Source organism: Oncorhynchus kisutch, unplaced genomic scaffold (assembly GCF_002021735.2).
Source record: "Oncorhynchus kisutch isolate 150728-3 unplaced genomic scaffold, Okis_V2 scaffold1603, whole genome shotgun sequence".
NCBI lineage: Eukaryota > Metazoa > Chordata > Actinopteri > Salmoniformes > Salmonidae > Oncorhynchus > Oncorhynchus kisutch.
In genome coordinates, this window is record NW_022263548.1 from 32,955 (window position 1) to 50,671 (window position 17,717).

At 43.3% G+C, this 17,717-nt stretch overlaps 1 protein-coding gene across 1 annotated transcript in view; it reads left to right on the forward strand.

Annotated features, from left to right (window-relative positions):
• LOC116366885 (solute carrier family 15 member 1-like) overlaps positions 1 to 16,747 on the forward strand; it is a gene marked incomplete at its 3' end in the record, with an annotated part of 30,411 nt that extends 13,664 nt beyond the window's left edge. The window contains exons 3-9 of the mRNA XM_031818746.1: positions 6,384 to 6,468; positions 11,162 to 11,303; positions 12,472 to 12,591; positions 12,762 to 12,861; positions 15,323 to 15,413; positions 16,438 to 16,521; positions 16,638 to 16,747. Of these exons, the coding sequence (XP_031674606.1) occupies positions 6,384 to 6,468; positions 11,162 to 11,303; positions 12,472 to 12,591; positions 12,762 to 12,861; positions 15,323 to 15,413; positions 16,438 to 16,521; positions 16,638 to 16,747 (732 nt within the window). The remainder of the gene's footprint in view (positions 1 to 6,383; positions 6,469 to 11,161; positions 11,304 to 12,471; positions 12,592 to 12,761; positions 12,862 to 15,322; positions 15,414 to 16,437; positions 16,522 to 16,637) is intronic.
• Positions 16,748 to 17,717: the final 970 nt, after the last annotated feature.

A 17,717-nucleotide genomic window follows, 5' to 3' on the forward strand; every position in this document is an offset into this window, starting at 1 on the left:
TAGATATTACTGCACTGTTGGAGCTAGCAAACACAAGCATTTAGTTAGATATTACTGCACTGTTGGAGCTAGAAACACAAGCATTTAGTTAGATACTACTGCACTGTTGGAGCTAGAACACAAGCATTTAGTTAGATATTACTGCACTGTTGAGCTAGAAACACAAGCATTTAGTTAGATATTACTGCACTGTTGGAGCTAGAAAACACAAGCATTTAGTTAGATACTACTGCACTGTTGGAGCTAGGAACACAAGCATTTAGTTAGATACTTACTGCACTGTTGGAGCTAGAAACACAAGCATTTAGTTAGATACTACTGCACTGTTGGAGCTAGAAACACAAGCATTTAGTTAGATATTACTGCACTGTTGGAGCTAGAAACACAAGCATTTAGTTAGATACTACTCGCAATGTGGAGCTAGAAACACAAGCATTTAGTTAGATATTACTGCACTGTTGGAGCTAGAACACAAGCATTTAGTTAGATATTACTGCACTGTTGGAGCTAGAAACACAAGCATTTAGTTGATACTACTGCACTGTTGGAGCTAGAAACACAAGCATTTAGTTAGATATGACTGGCACGTTGAGCTACGAACACTAGATTTAGTAGCTATTACTGCACTGTTGGAGCTAGAACACAAGCATTTAGTTAGATATACTGCACTGTTGGAGCTAGAAACACAAGCATTTAGTTAGATATTACTGCACTGTTGGAGCTAGAACACAAGCATTTAGTTAGATATTACTGCACTGTTGGAGCTAGAAACACAAGCATTTAGTTAGATATTACTGCACTGTTGGAGCTAGAAACACAAGCATTTAGTTAGATATTACTGCACTTGTTGGAGCTAGAAACACAAGCATTTAGTTAGATATTACTGCACTGTTGGAGCTAGAAACACAAGCATTTAGTTAGATACTACTGCACTGTTGGAGCTAGAAACACAAGCATTTAGTTAGATATTACTGCACTGTTGGAGCTGAAACACAAGCATTTAGTTAGATATTACTGCACTGTTGGAGCTAGAAACACAAGCATTTAGTTAGATATTACTGCACTGTTGGAGCTAGAAACACAAGCATTTAGTTAGATATTACTGCCACTGTTGGAGCTAGAAACACAAGCATTTAGTTAGATACTACTGCACTGTTGGAGCTAGAAACACAAGCATTTAGTTAGATATTACTGCACTGTTGGAGCTAGAAACACAAGCATTTAGTTAGATACTACTGCACTGTTGGAGCTAGAAACACAAGCATTTAGTTAGATATTACTGCACTGTTGGAGCTAGAAACACAAGCATTTAGTTAGATATTACTGCACTGTTGGAGCTAGAAACACAAGCATTTAGTTAGATACTACTGCACTGTTGGAGCTAGAAACACAAGCATTTAGTTAGATATTACTGCACTGTTGGAGCTAGAAACACAAGCATTTAGTTAGATATTACTGCACTGTTGGAGCTAGAAACACAAGCATTTAGTTAGATACTACTGCACTGTTGGAGCTAGAAACACAAGCATTTAGTTAGATATTACTGCACTGTTGGAGCTAGAAACACAAGCATTTAGTTAGATATTACTGCACTGTTGGAGCTAGAAACACAAGCATTTAGTTAGATACTTACTGCACTGTTGGAGCTAGAACACAAGCATTTAGTTAGATATTACTGCACTGTTGGAGCTAGGAACACAAGCATTTAGTTAGATACTACTGCACTGTTGGAGCTAGAAACACAAGCATTTAGTTAGATATTACTGCACTGTTGGAGCTAGAAACACAAGCATTTAGTTAGATATTACTGCACTGTTGGAGCTAGAAACACAAGCATTTAGTTAGATATTACTGCACTGTTGGAGCTAGAAACACAAGCATTTAGTTAGACTACTGCACGTGGAGCTAGAACACAAGCATTAGTTAGATATTACTGCACTGTTGGAGCTAGAACACAAGCATTTAGTTAGATATTACTGCACTGTTGGAGCTAGAACACAAGCCATTTAGTTAGATATTACTGCACTGTTGGAGCTAGAAACACAAGCATTTAGTTAGATATTACTGCACTGTTGGAGCTAGAAAACACAAGCATTTAGTTAGATATTACTGCACTGTTGGAGCTAGAAACACAAGCATTTAGTTAGATATACTGCACTGTTGGAGCTAGAAAACACAAGCATTTAGTTAGATATTACTGCACTGTTGGAGCTAGAAACACAAGCATTTAGTTAGATATTACTGCACTGTGGAGCTAGAACACAAGCATTTAGTTAGATACTACTGCACTGTTGGAGCTAGAACAAGCATTTAGTTAGATACTACTGCACTGTTGGAGCTAGAAACACAAGCATTTAGTTAGATATTACTGCACTGTTGGAGCTAGAAACACAAGCATTAGTTAGATATTACTGCACTGTTGGAGCTAGAAACACAAGCATTTAGTTAGATATTACTGCACTGTTGGAGCTAGAAACACACGCATTTAGTTAGATATTACTGCACTGTTGGAGCTAGAAACACAAGCATTTAGTTAGATACTACTGCACTGTTGGAGCTAGAAACACAAGCATTTAGTTAGATATTACTGCACTGTTGGAGCTAGAAACACAAGCATTTAGTTAGATACTACTGCACTGTTGGAGCTAGAAACACAAGCATTTAGTTAGATATTACTGCACTGTTGGAGCTAGAAACACAAGCATTTAGTTAGATACTACTGCACTGTTGGAGCTAGAAACACAAGCATTTAGTTAGATATTACTGCACTGTTGGAGCTAGAAACACAAGCATTTAGTTAGATATTACTGCACTGTTGGAGCTAGAAACACAAGCATTTAGTTAGATATTACTGCACTGTTGGAGCTAGAAACACAAGCATTTAGTTAGATACTACTGCACTGTTGGAGCTAGGAACACAAGCATTTAGTTAGATATTACTGCACTGTTGGAGCTAGAAACACAAGCATTTAGTTAGATACTACTGCACTGTTGGAGCTAGAAACACAAGCATTTAGTTAGATATTACTGCACTGTTGGAGCTAGAAACACAAGCATTTAGTTAGATATTACTGCACTGTTGGAGCTAGAAACACAAGCATTTAGTTAGATATTACTGCACTGTTGGAGCTAGAAACACAAGCATTTAGTTAGATATTACTGCACTGTTGGAGCTAGGAACACAAGCATTTAGTTAGATACTACTGCACTGTTGGAGCTAGAAACACAAGCATTTAGTTAGATATTACTGCACTGTTGGAGCTAGAACACAAGCATTTAGTTAGATATTACTGCACTGTTGGAGCTAGAAACACAAGCATTTAGTTAGATACTACTGCACTGTTGGAGCTAGAAACACAAGCATTTAGTTAGATATTACTGCACTGTTGGAGCTAGAAACACAAGCATTTAGTTAGATACTACTGCACTGTTGGAGCTAGAAACACAAGCATTTAGTTAGATATTACTGCACTGTTGGAGCTAGAAACACAAGCATTTAGTTAGATATTACTGCACTGTTGGAGCTAGAAACACAAGCATTTAGTTAGATATACTGCACTGTTGGAGCTAGAAAACACAAGCATTTAGTTAGATATTACTGCACTGTTGGAGCTAGAAACACAAGCATTTAGTTAGATACTACTGCACTGTTGGAGCTAGAAACACAAGCATTTAGTTAGATATTACTGCACTGTTGGAGCTAGAAACACAAGCATTTAGTTAGATACTACTGCACTGTTGGAGCTAGAAACACAAGCATTTAGTTAGATATTACTGCACTGTTGGAGCTAGAAACACAAGCATTTAGTTAGATATTACTGCACTGTTGGAGCTAGAAACACAAGCATTTAGTTAGATACTACTGCACTGTTGGAGCTAGGAACACAAGCATTTAGTTAGATATTACTGCACTGTTGGAGCTAGAAACACAAGCATTTAGTTAGATACTACTGCACTGTTGGAGCTAGAAACACAAGCATTTAGTTAGATATTACTGCACTGTTGGAGCTAGAAACACAAGCATTTAGTTAGATATTACTGCACTGTTGGAGCTAGAAACACAAGCATTTAGTTAGATATTACTGCACTGTTGGAGCTAGAAACACAAGCATTTAGTTAGATATTACTGCACTGTTGGAGCTAGGAACACAAGCATTTAGTTAGATACTACTGCACTGTTGGAGCTAGAAACACAAGCATTTAGTTAGATATTACTGCACTGTTGGAGCTAGAAACACAAGCATTTAGTTAGATATTACTGCACTGTTGGAGCTAGAAACACAAGCATTTAGTTAGATATTACTGCACTGTTGGAGCTAGAAACACAAGCATTTAGTTAGATATTACTGCACTGTTGGAGCTAGAAACACAAGCATTTAGTTAGATATTACTGCACTGTTGGAGCTAGAAACACAAGCATTTAGTTAGATATTACTGCACTGTTGGAGCTAGAAACACAAGCATTTAGTTAGATATTACTGCACTGTTGGAGCTAGAAACACAAGCATTTAGTTAGATACTACTGCACTGTTGTAGCTAGAAACACAAGCATTTAGTTAGATATTACTGCACTGTTGGAGCTAGAAACACAAGCATTTAGTTAGATATTACTGCACTGTTGGAGCTAGAAACACAAGCATTTAGTTAGATATTACTGCACTGTTTGGAGCTAGAAACACAAGCATTTAGTTAGATATTACTGCACTGTTGGAGCTAGAAACACAAGCATTTAGTTAGATATTACTGCACTGTTGGAGCTAGAAACACAAGCATTTAGTTAGATATTACTGCACTGTTGGAGCTAGAAACACAAGCATTTAGTTAGATACTACTGCACTGTTGGAGCTAGAAACACAAGCATTTAGTTAGATATTACTGCACTGTTGGAGCTAGAAACACAAGCATTTAGTTAGATATTACTGCACTGTTGGAGCTAGAAACACAAGCATTTAGTTAGATATTACTGCACTGTTGAGCTAGAAACACAAGCATTTAGTTAGATATTACTGCACTGTTGGAGCTAGAAACACAAGCATTTAGTTAGATATTACTGCACTGTTGGAGCTAGGAACACAAGCATTTAGTTAGATACTACTGCACTGTTGGAGCTAGAAACACAAGCATTTAGTTAGATACTACTGCACTGTTGGAGCTAGAAAACACAAGCATTTAGTTAGATTACTACTGCACTGTTGGAGCTAGAAACACAAGCATTTAGTTAGATATTACTGCACTGTTGGAGCTAGAAACACAAGCATTTAGTTAGATATTACTGCACTGTTGGAGCTAGAAACACAAGCATTTAGTTAGATATTACTGCACTGTTGGAGCTAGAAACACAAGCATTTAGTTAGATACTACTGCACTGTTGGAGCTAGAAACACAAGCATTTAGTTAGATATTACTGCACTGTTGGAGCTAGAAACACAAGCATTTAGTTAGATATTACTGCACTGTTGGAGCTAGAAACACAAGCATTTAGTTAGATACTACTGCACTGTTGGAGCTAGAAACACAAGCATTTAGTTAGATATTACTGCACTGTTGGAGCTAGAAACACAAGCATTTAGTTAGATACTACTGCACTGTTGGAGCTAGAAACACAAGCATTTAGTTAGATATTACTGCACTGTTGGAGCTAGAAACACAAGCATTTAGTTAGATACTACTGCACTGTTGGAGCTAGAAACACAAGCATTTAGTTAGATATTACTGCACTGTTGGAGCTAGAAACACAAGCATTTAGTTAGATATTACTGCACTGTTGGAGCTAGAAACACAAGCATTTAGTTAGATACTACTGCACTGTTGGAGCTAGGAACACAAGCATTTAGTTAGATATTACTGCACTGTTGGAGCTAGAAACACAAGCATTTAGTTAGATACTACTGCACTGTTGGAGCTAGAAACACAAGCATTTAGTTAGATATTACTGCACTGTTGGAGCTAGAAACACAAGCATTTAGTTAGATATTACTGCACTGTTGGAGCTAGAAACACAAGCATTTAGTTAGATATTACTGCACTGTTGGAGCTAGAAACACAAGCATTTAGTTAGATATTACTGCACTGTTGGAGCTAGGAACACAAGCATTTAGTTAGATACTACTGCACTGTTGGAGCTAGAAACACAAGCATTTAGTTAGATATTACTGCACTGTTGGAGCTAGAAACACAAGCATTTAGTTAGATATTACTGCACTGTTGGAGCTAGAAACACAAGCATTTAGTTAGATACTACTGCACTGTTGGAGCTAGAAACACCAAGCATTTCGCTACACCCGCAATAACGTCTACTAAACAAGTGTATTTGACAAATAAAATGTGATTTGATTTGGTCAAATAAAGGTAAACTCCAAATGTGTCTGCTACTCTGTGTCCAGGTGGATGTGTGCGGGTATCCTCTCAGTATCTTCTTCATCGTGGTCAATGAGTTCTGTGAACGTTTCTCCTACTATGGCATGCGAGGTGAGCCAATCACACCTCTCTATGTTGACAGATAGCAGAGAGCTGAGCCAATCACACCTCTCTATGTTGACCGATAGCAGAGAGCTGAGCCAATCACACCTATCTATGTTGACCGATAGCAGAGAGCTGAGCCAATCACACCTCTCTATGTTGACAGATAGCAGAGAGCTGAGCCAATCACACCTCTCTATGTTGACAAATAGCAGAGAGCTGAGCCAATCACACCTCTCTATGTTGACAGATAGCAGAGAGCTGAGCCAATCACACCTCTCTATGTTGACAGATAGCAGAGAGCTGAGCCAATCACTCCTCTCTATGTTGACAGATAGCAGAGAGCTGAGCCAATCACACCTCTCTATGTTGACAGATAGCAGAGAGCTGAGCCAATCACACCTCTCTATGTTGACAGATAGCAGAGAGCTGAGCCAATCACACCTCTCTATGTTGACAGAGAGCTGAGCCAATCACACCTCTCTATGTTGACAAATAGCAGAGAGCTGAGCCAATCACACCTCTCTATGTTGACAGATAGCAGAGAGCTGAGCCAATCACACCTCTCTATGTTGACAGATAGCAGAGAGCTGAGCCAATCACACCTCTCTATGTTGACAGATAGCAGAGAGCTGAGCCAATCACACCTCTCTATGTTGACAGATAGCAGAGAGCTGAGCCAATCACACCTCTCTATGTTGACAGATAGCAGAGAGCTGAGCCAATCACTCCTCTCTATGTTGACAGATAGCAGAGAGCTGAGCCAATCACACCTCTCTATGTTGACAGATAGCAGAGAGCTGAGCCAATCACACCTCTCTATGTTGACAGATAGCAGAGAGCTGAGCCAATCACACCTCTCTATGTTGACAGAGAGCTGAGCCAATCACACCTCTCTATGTTGACAAATAGCAGAGAGCTGAGCCAATCACACCTCTCTATGTTGACAGATAGCAGAGAGCTGAGCCAATCACACCTCTCTATGTTGACAGATAGCAGAGAGCTGAGCCAATCACTCCTCTCTATGTTGACAGATAGCAGAGAGCTGAGCCAATCACACCTCTCTATGTTGACAGATAGCAGAGAGCTGAGCCAATCACACCTCTCTATGTTGACAGATAGCAGAGAGCTGAGCCAATCACACCTCTCTATGTTGACAGAGAGCTGAGCCAATCACACCTCTCTATGTTGACAAATAGCAGAGAGCTGAGCCAATCACACCTCTCTATGTTGACAGATAGCAGAGAGCTGAGCCAATCACACCTCTCTATGTTGACAGATAGCAGAGAGCTGAGCCAATCACACCTCTCTATGTTGACAGATAGCAGAGAGCTGAGCCAATCACACCTCTCTATGTTGACAGATAGCAGAGAGCTGAGCCAATCACACCTCTCTATGTTGACAGATAGCAGAGAGCTGAGCCAATCACTCCTCTCTATGTTGACAGATAGCAGAGAGCTGAGCCAATCACACCTCTCTATGTTGACAGATAGCAGAGAGCTGAGCCAATCACACCTCTCTATGTTGACAGATAGCAGAGAGCTGAGCCAATCACACCTCTCTATGTTGACAGAGAGCTGAGCCAATCACACCTCTCTATGTTGACAAATAGCAGAGAGCTGAGCCAATCACACCTCTCTATGTTGACAGATAGCAGAGAGCTGAGCCAATCACACCTCTCTATGTTGACAGATAGCAGAGAGCTGAGCCAATCACACCTCTCTATGTTGACAGATAGCAGAGAGCTGAGCCAATCACACCTCTCTATGTTGACAAATAGCAGAGAGCTGAGCCAATCGCACCTCTCTATGTTGACAGATAGCAGAGAACTGAGCCAATCACACCTCTCTATGTTGACAGATAGCAGAGAGCTGAGCCAATCACACCTCTCTATGTTGACTGATAGCAGAAAGCTGAGCCAATCACACCTCTCTATGTTGACAGATAGCAGAGAGCTGAGCCAATCACACCTCTCTATGTTGACAAATAGCAGAGAGCTGAGCCAATCACACCTCTCTATGTTGACAGATAGCAGAGAGCTGAGCCAATCACACCTCTCTATGTTGACAGATAGCAGAGAGCTGAGCCAATCACTCCTCTCTATGTTGACAGATAGCAGAGAGCTGAGCCAATCACACCTCTCTATGTTGACAGATAGCAGAGAGCTGAGCCAATCACACCTCTCTATGTTGACAGATAGCAGAGAGCTGAGCCAATCACACCTCTCTATGTTGACAGAGAGCTGAGCCAATCACACCTCTCTATGTTGACAAATAGCAGAGAGCTGAGCCAATCACACCTCTCTATGTTGACAGATAGCAGAGAGCTGAGCCAATCACACCTCTCTATGTTGACAGATAGCAGAGAGCTGAGCCAATCACACCTCTCTATGTTGACAGATAGCAGAGAGCTGAGCCAATCACACCTCTCTATGTTGACAAATAGCAGAGAGCTGAGCCAATCACACCTCTCTATGTTGACAAATAGCAGAGAGCTGAGCCAATCACACCTCTCTATGTTGACAGATAGCAGAGAGCTGAGCCAATCACACCTCTCTATGTTGACCGATAGCAGAGAGCTGAGCCAATCACACCTCTCTATGTTGACCGATAGCAGAGAGCTGAGCCAATCACACCTCTCTATGTTGACAGATAGCAGAGAGCTGAGCCAATCACACCTCTCTATGTTGACAAATAGCAGAGAGCTGAGCCAATCACACCTCTCTATGTTGACAAATAGCAGAGAGCTGAGCCAATCACTCCTCTCTATGTTGACAGATAGCAGAGAGCTGAGCCAATCACACCTCTCTATGTTGACAGATAGCAGAGAGCTGAGCCAATCACACCTCTCTATGTTGACAGATAGCAGAGAGCTGAGCCAATCACACCTCTCTATGTTGACAGAGAGCTGAGCCAATCACACCTCTCTATGTTGACAAATAGCAGAGAGCTGAGCCAATCACACCTCTCTATGTTGACAGATAGCAGAGAGCTGAGCCAATCACACCTCTCTATGTTGACAGATAGCAGAGAGCTGAGCCAATCACACCTCTCTATGTTGACAGATAGCAGAGAGCTGAGCCAATCACACCTCTCTATGTTGACAAATAGCAGAGAGCTGAGCCAATCACACCTCTCTATGTTGACAGATAGCAGAGAACTGAGCCAATCACACCTCTCTATGTTGACAGATAGCAGAGAGCTGAGCCAATCACACCTCTCTATGTTGACAAATAGCAGAGAGCTGAGCCAATCACACCTCTCTATGTTGACAGATAGCAGAGAGCTGAGCCAATCACACCTCTCTATGTTGACAAATAGCAGAGAGCTGAGCCAATCACACCTCTCTATGTTGACAGATAGCAGAGAGCTGAGCCAATCACACCTCTCTATGTTGACAGATAGCAGAGAGCTGAGCCAATCACACCTCTCTATGTTGACAAATAGCAGAGAGCTGAGCCAATCACACCTCTCTATGTTGACAGATAGCAGAGAACTGAGCCAATCACACCTCTCTATGTTGACAGATAGCAGAGAGCTGAGCCAATCACACCTCTCTATGTTGACAAATAGCAGAGAGCTGAGCCAATCACACCTCTCTATGTTGACAGATAGCAGAGAGCTGAGCCAATCACACCTCTCTATGTTGACAAATAGCAGAGAGCTGAGCCAATCACACCTCTCTATGTTGACAGATAGCAGAGAGCTGAGCCAATCACACCTCTCTATGTTGACAGATAGCAGAGAGCTGAGCCAATCACACCTCTCTATGTTGACAAATAGCAGAGAGCTGAGCCAATCACACCTCTCTATGTTGACAGATAGCAGAGAGCTGAGCCAATCACACCTCTCTATGTTGACAAATAGCAGAGAGCTGAGCCAATCACACCTCTCTATGTTGACAGATAGCAGAGAGCTGAGCCAATCACACCTCTCTATGTTGACAAATAGCAGAGAGCTGAGCCAATCACACCTCTCTATGTTGACAGATAGCAGAGAACTGAGCCAATCACACCTCTCTATGTTGACAGATAGCAGAGAGCTGAGCCAATCACACCTCTCTATGTTGACAGATAGCAGAGAGCTGAGCCAATCACACCTCTCTATGTTGACAGATAGCAGAGAGCTGAGCCAATCACACCTCTCTATGTTGACAAATAGCAGAGAGCTGAGCCAATCACACATCTCTATGTTGACAGATAGCAGAGAGCTGAGCCAATCACACCTCTCTATGTTGACAGATAGCAGAGAGCTGAGCCAATCACACCTCTCTATGTTGACAAATAGCAGAGAGCTGAGCCAATCACACCTCTCTATGTTGACAGATAGCAGAGAGCTGAGCCAATCACACCTCTCTATGTTGACAAATAGCAGAGAGCTGAGCCAATCACACCTCTCTATGTTGACAAATAGCAGAGAGCTGAGCCAATCACACCTCTCTATGTTGACAAATAGCAGAGAGCTGAGCCAATCACACCTCTCTATGTTGACAAATAGCAGAGAGCTGAGCCAATCACACCTCTCTATGTTGACAGATAGCAGTGTTTACTACAGAATGTAAATAAGTATTTGGTAGTTACATTTCATTGACCAATGTTAAGGACTGGTCCTGTAGATGGACATATTGAGTGGTTCTGTTGTCTCCTCTAGCGGTGTTGGTCCTGTAGATGGACATATTGAGTGGTTCTGTTGTCCCCCCCTAGCGGTGTTGGTCCTGTACTTCAGGTATTTCCTGAAGTGGGATGATGACCTGGCCACCTCTATCTATCACACCTTCATCGCTCTCTGCTACCTGACTCCTATACTGGGGGCCATAGTGGCAGACTCCTGGCTGGGGAAGTTCAAGTGAGTCCAAACCCAGTACATCCACATATTATCTGATCTTCCATAGGATATCTGGGGATTGTAGTTCCCTCACTTGTAGTTGTCTGCCCTCCTGGTAAATCCCTTTCATTCGTTTTTCTCCCCCTCACACACTTTTTACTAAAACAAAAGCAAAAACAAATGAAATAGATAATAAAGAAAAGTTAAATTAAAAATTAACAGTAAACATAATACTCACAAGTTCCATATTATGTATATTTACAGTGTTTTAATGATGTCCAAAGGGTTAAAGTACAAAAGGGAAAATAAATCAACATAAATATGGGTTGTATTTAAAATGGTGTTTGTTCTTCACTGGTTGCCCTTTTCTTGTTGCTGTGATGGCACACTGTGGTATTTCACCCAGTAGATATGGGAGTTTATCAAAATTGGATTTGTTTTCGAATTGTTCTCTCCTCTCTCTCTCTTTCCTCTCTCTCTCCTCTCTCTCTCCCTCTCTCTTTCTTCTCTCTCCTCTCTCTTCTTTCCTCTCTCTTCCTCTCTCTCTCCTCTCTCTCTTTCCTCTCTCTTTCCTCTCTCTCTCCCCTCTCTCTTTCGTCTCTCTCCCCTCTCTCTCTTTCCTCTTCTCTCCCTCTCTCTCTTTCCTCCTCTCTCCTCCTCTCTTTCCTCTCCTCTCTCATCTCTCTCTTTCATCTCTCTCTTTCCTCTCTCTTTCCTCTCTCTCTTTCCTCTCTCTTCCCCTCTCTCTTTCCTCTCTCTCCCCTCTCTCTTTCCTCTCTCTCCCCTCTCTCCTCTCTCTCTCCTCTCTCTTTCCTCTCTCTCCTTCCTCTCTCTTTCCTCTCTCTCTCCTCTCTCTCTCTTTCTCTCTCTCCTCTCCTCTCTTTCCTCTCTCTCTCCTCTCTCTCTTTCCTCTCTCTCTCCTCTCTCTCTTTCCTCTCTCTCTCCTCTCTCTCTCTTTCCTCTCTCTCTCCTCCTCTCTTTCCTCTCTCTCTCCTCTCTCTCTCTTTCCTCTCTCTCTCCTCTCTCTCTTTCCTCTCTCTCTCCTCTCTCTCTCCTCTCTCTCTTTCCTCTCTCTCTCCTCTCTCTCTCCTCTCTCTCCTCTCTCTCCTCTCTCTCTCCTCTCTCTCCTCTCTCTCTTTCCTCTCTCCCTCCTCTCTCTCTCCTCTCTCTCTTTACTCTCTCTCCCCAGGACTATTGTCTATTTATCCATCGTCTATACGGTGGGACAGGTCGTCATGGCAGTAAGCGCCATACACGACATCACAGACACAGACAGGGACGGGACCCCTGACAACATGACCTTCCATGTGTGAGTTCATCTACTGTTCACCCCAAACACAACATCCTATGTAAGCCTGTACAACAGCATTGTAAAAATATTTGAGTTGTGTAAACTTAGTCAATTCATGTTGACTCAACTTCTATGATATGAGTTCCATTAGTTGAACTGATAAGTGATGTGCTGTTCTCTCCCCTCAGGGCCATGTCTATGGTTGGCCTGTTCCTCATCGCTCTGGGGACGGGGGGCATCAAACCCTGTGTCGCTGCCTTTGGAGGAGACCAGTTTGAAGACCACCAGGTTGGTACCGCTAGCGGAGCAGCCATTTTAGAGTCTGTCTCTACCGACCTCGGTCATTACTGTAGTGTAGACTCCATTTTAGAGTCTGTCTCTACCGACCTCGGTCTGTACAGTAGTGTAGACTCCATTTTAGAGTCTGTCTCTACCGACCTCGGTCATTACTGTAGTGTAGACTCCATTTTAGAGGTCTGTCTCTACCGACCTCGGTCTTTACAGTAGTGTAGACCCCATTTTAGAGTCTGGTCTCTACTGACCTCAGTCTTTACAGTAGTGTAGACTCCATTTTAAAGTCTGTCTCTACTGACCTTTGCCATTACAGTAGTGTAGACTCCATTGTAGAGTCTGTCTCTGCTGACCTCGGTCTTTACAGTAGTGTAGACTCCATTTAGAGTCTGTCTCTACCAACCTCGGTCTATACGGTAGTGTAGACTCCATTTTAGAGTCTATCTCTACCGACCTTGGTCTTTACAGTAGTGTAGACTCAATTTAGAGTCTGTCTCTACTGACCTCGGTCTTTACAGTAGTGTAGACTACATTTAGAGTCTGTCTCTACTGACCTCGGTCTTTACAGTAGTGTAGACTCCATTTTAGAGTCTGTCTCTGCCGACCTCGGTCGTTACGGTAGTGTAGACTCCATTTTAGAGTCTGTCTCTGCCGACCTCTGTCTTTACAGTAGTGTAGACTCCAGACTCAGGAAGTAGTGATCAGCATGGTTTATCAACGTGACTTCAGTCATTATCAGTGCTGAGCCAGCAGAACACATCCCAGATGGTTTAATAACCATTAACCCTGGATACCTGCTGGAAGGTGCATTTAGGTCAAAGGTTATAGAGCATCATGTTGTTGAATGTGGATGAATCTAAAAACCTTTCATCTCCAGCAGATAGATGGTGCTGCTAGCTATGGTTCGATACAAATGTCAAGGTCAGATGTTTGCAGTTCTAAACCTGTTCTCCTGTCCATGTCTCACGTCCTCCTGTCCTCCTGTCCATGTCTCCTGTCCTCCTGTTCTCCTGTCCTCCTGATCTCATATCCATGTTTCCTGTCCTCCTGTCCTCCTGTCCATGTCTCCTGTCCTCCTGTCTTCCTGTCCTCCTGTCCTCCTGTCCATGTCTTCTGTCTCCTGTCCTCCTGTCCATGTATCCTGTCCATGTATCCTGTCCATGTATCCTGTCCCTCCTGTCCTCCTGTCCATGTCTTCTGTCCTCCTGTCCTCCTGTCCATGTATCCTGTCCTCCTGTCCTCCTGTCCATGTCTCCTGTCCTCCTGTCCTTCTGTCCATGTCTCTTATCCTCCTCCTGTCCTCCTATCCTCCTGTCCTCCTGTCCATGTCTCCTGTCCCCCTGTCTTCCTGTCCTTCTTGCCTGTCTCCTGTCCTCCTGTCCATGTCTCCTGTCCTCCTGTCCATGTCTCCTGTCCTCCTGTCCTCCTGTCCATGTCTCCTGTCCTAATGTCATTCTGTCCATGTCTCCTGTCCTCCTGTCCTCCTGTCCGTGTCTCCTGTCTTCCTGTCCTCCTATTCTCCTGTCCTCCTGTCTCCTGTCCTCCTGTCTTCCTGTCCTCCTGTCTCCTGTCCTCCTGTCCATGTCTCCTGTCCTCCTGTCTTCCTGTCCTCCTGTCCTCCTGTCCATGTCTCCTGTCTTCCTGTCCTCCTGTCCTCCTGTCCTCCTGTCCATGTCTCCTGTCTCCTGTCCTCCTGTCCATGTCCTCCTGTCTTCCTGTCCTCCTGTCCTCCTGTCCATGTCTCCTGTCTTCCTGTCCTCCTGTCCTCCTGTCCTCCTGTCCATGTCTCCTGTCTCCTGTCCTCCTGTCCTCCTGTCCATGTATCCTGTTCTTCCTGTCCTCCTGTCCTCCTGTCTCCTGTCCATGTCTCCTGTCTTCCTGTCCTCCTGTCTTCCTGTCTCCTGTCCTCCTGTCCATGTCTCCTGTCTTCCTGTCCTCCTGTCTTCCTGTCCTCCTGTCTCCTGTCCTCCTGTCCATGTCTCCTGTCCTCCTGTCTTCCTGTCCTCCTGTCCATGGTCTCCTGTCTTCCTGTCCTCCTGTCCTCCTGTCCTCCTGTCCATGTCTCCATGTCTCCTGTCCTCCTGTCCATGTCCTCCTGTCCTCCTGTCCATGTCTCCTGTCTTCCTGTCCTCCTGTCCTCCTGTCCATGTCTCCTGTCTCCTGTCCTGTCCTCCTGTCCTCCTGTCCATGTCTCCTGTCTTCCTGTCCTCCTGTCTCCTGTCCATGTCTCCTGTCTTCCTGTCCTCCTGTCTTCCTGTCTCCTGTCCTCCTGTCCATGTCTCCTGTCTTCCTGTCCTCCTGTCTTCCTGTCCTCCTGTCCTCCTGTCCATGTCTCCTGTCTCCTGTCCTCCTGTCCATGTCTCCTGTCTTCCTGTCCTCCTGTCCTCCTGTCTCCTCTCCTCCTGTCCATGTCTCCTGTCTTCCTGTCCTCCTGTCCTCCTGTCCATACATTCTCCAGGAGAAACAGAGGAGCACGTTCTTCTCCATCTTCTACCTGTCAATCAATGCTGGTAGTCTCCTGTCTACTGTCATTACACCCATCCTCAGAGGTACGACCATAACCCTAAACTAACACAATACCTGTTCTCCTGTCTACTGTCATTACACCCATCCTCAGAGGTACGACCATAACCCTAAACTAACAAAATACCTGTTCTCCTGTCTACTGTCATTACACCCATCCTCAGAGGTACGACCATAACCCTAAACTAACACAATATCTGGTCAGACTTGACATTACGAACCCTAAACTAACACAATGCCTGGTCAGACTTGACATTACTAACTCTAAACTAACACAATACCTGGTCAGACTTGACTACTACTAACTCTAAACTAACACAATACCTGGTCAGACTTTACATTACTAACCCTAAACTAACACAATGCCTGGTCAGACTTCACTACTACTAACCTTAAACTAACACAATACCTGGTCAGACTTGACATTACTAACCCTAAACTAACACAATACCTAGTCAGACTTTACATTACTAACCCTAAACTAACACAATGCCTGGTCAGACTTGACATTACTAACCTTAAACTAACACAATACCTGGTCAGACTTGACATTACTAACCCTAAACTAACACAATACCTGGTCAGACTTGACATTACTAACCCTAAACTAACACAATGCCTGGTCAGACTTGACATTACTAACCCTAAACTAACCATGCTGGTCAGACTTGACTACTACTAACCCTAAATAACACAATACCTGGTCAGACTTGACTACTACTAACCCTAAACTAACACAATACCTGGTCAGACTTGACATTACTAACCCTAAACTAACACAATACCTGGTCAGACTTGACATTACTAACCCTAAACTAACACAATACCTAGTCAGACTTTACATTACTAACCCTAAACTAACACAATACCTAGTCAGACTTCAACATTACTAACCCTAAACTAACACAATACCTAGTCAGACTTTACATTACTAACCCTAAACTTACACAATGCCTGGTCAGACTTGACTATGGTTATGCCTGTGCAATAGGGCCAGTTCCTCCATCCAATAGCGCACTGAGCCAGAAGCATGTGTGTTCCCTCCTCCAGGCCAGGAGTGTGGTATCCACTCCCAACAGAAGTGTTATCCTCTGGCCTTCGGCGTCCCTGCAGCCCTCATGGTGGTGGCTCTCAGTGAGTACTGTTACCACTACATGGAGGAGCTTCCTTCCTCTCCTTGCCTCTATCAACCAGCAGTATTGATCTGAACTCTGTCTAACAGAGGTGGACGTCTTTCTGTGTTTCCACAGTCGTGTTCATTATGGGCAGTGGCATGTACAACAAGACTGCTCCTAAAGGCAACATTATGCTGGAGGTCTGCAAGTGTATCGGGGTAAGACAGTCTAACAACACACAGACAGTAAGGGATGAAGACAGTCAAACAACACACAGACAGTAAGGGATGAGACAGTCTAATAACAGACAGACAGTAAGGGATGAGACAGTCTAGTAACACACAGTCAGTAAGGGATGAGACAGTCTAGTAACATACAGACAGTAAGGGATGAGACAGTCTAGTAACATACAGACAGTAAGGGACGAGACAGTCTAATAACATACAGACAGTAAGGAGGTTAGACAGTCTAATAACAGACAGACAGTAAGGGATGAGACAGTCTAGTAACATACAGACAGTAAGGGATGAGACAGTCTAGTAACATACAGACAGTAAGGAGGTTAGACAGTCTAGTAACATACAGACAGTAAGGGATGAGACAGTCTAATAACATACAGACAGTAAGGAGGTTAGACAGTCTAATAACAGACAGACAGTAAGGGATGAGACAGTCTAGTAACATACAGACAGTAAGGGATGAGACAGTCTAATAACATACAGACAGTAAGGGATGAGACAGTCTAATAACACACAGACAGTAAGGGATGAGACAGTCTAATAACATACAGACAGTAAGGGATGAGACAGTCTAGTAACATACAGACAGTAAGGGATGAGACAGTCAAACAACACACAGACAGTAAGGGATGAGGAGGTCTAATAACATACAGACAGTAAGGAGGTACAACAAGACTGCTCCTAAAGCAACATTATGCTGGAGGTCTGCAAGTGTATCGGGGTAAGACAGTCAACAACACACAGACAGTAAGGGATGAGACAGTCTAATAACATACAGACAGTAAGGGATGAGACAGTCTAATAACAGACAGACAGTAAGGGATGAGACAGTCTAATAACACACAGTCAGTAAGGGATGAGACAGTCTAGTACACACAGACAGTAAGGGATGAGACAGTCTAGTAACATACAGACAGAAGAATACTTACAGTGTCATATCTTTCCATGTGAAACTCTACAGGAAGTGAATGTGATA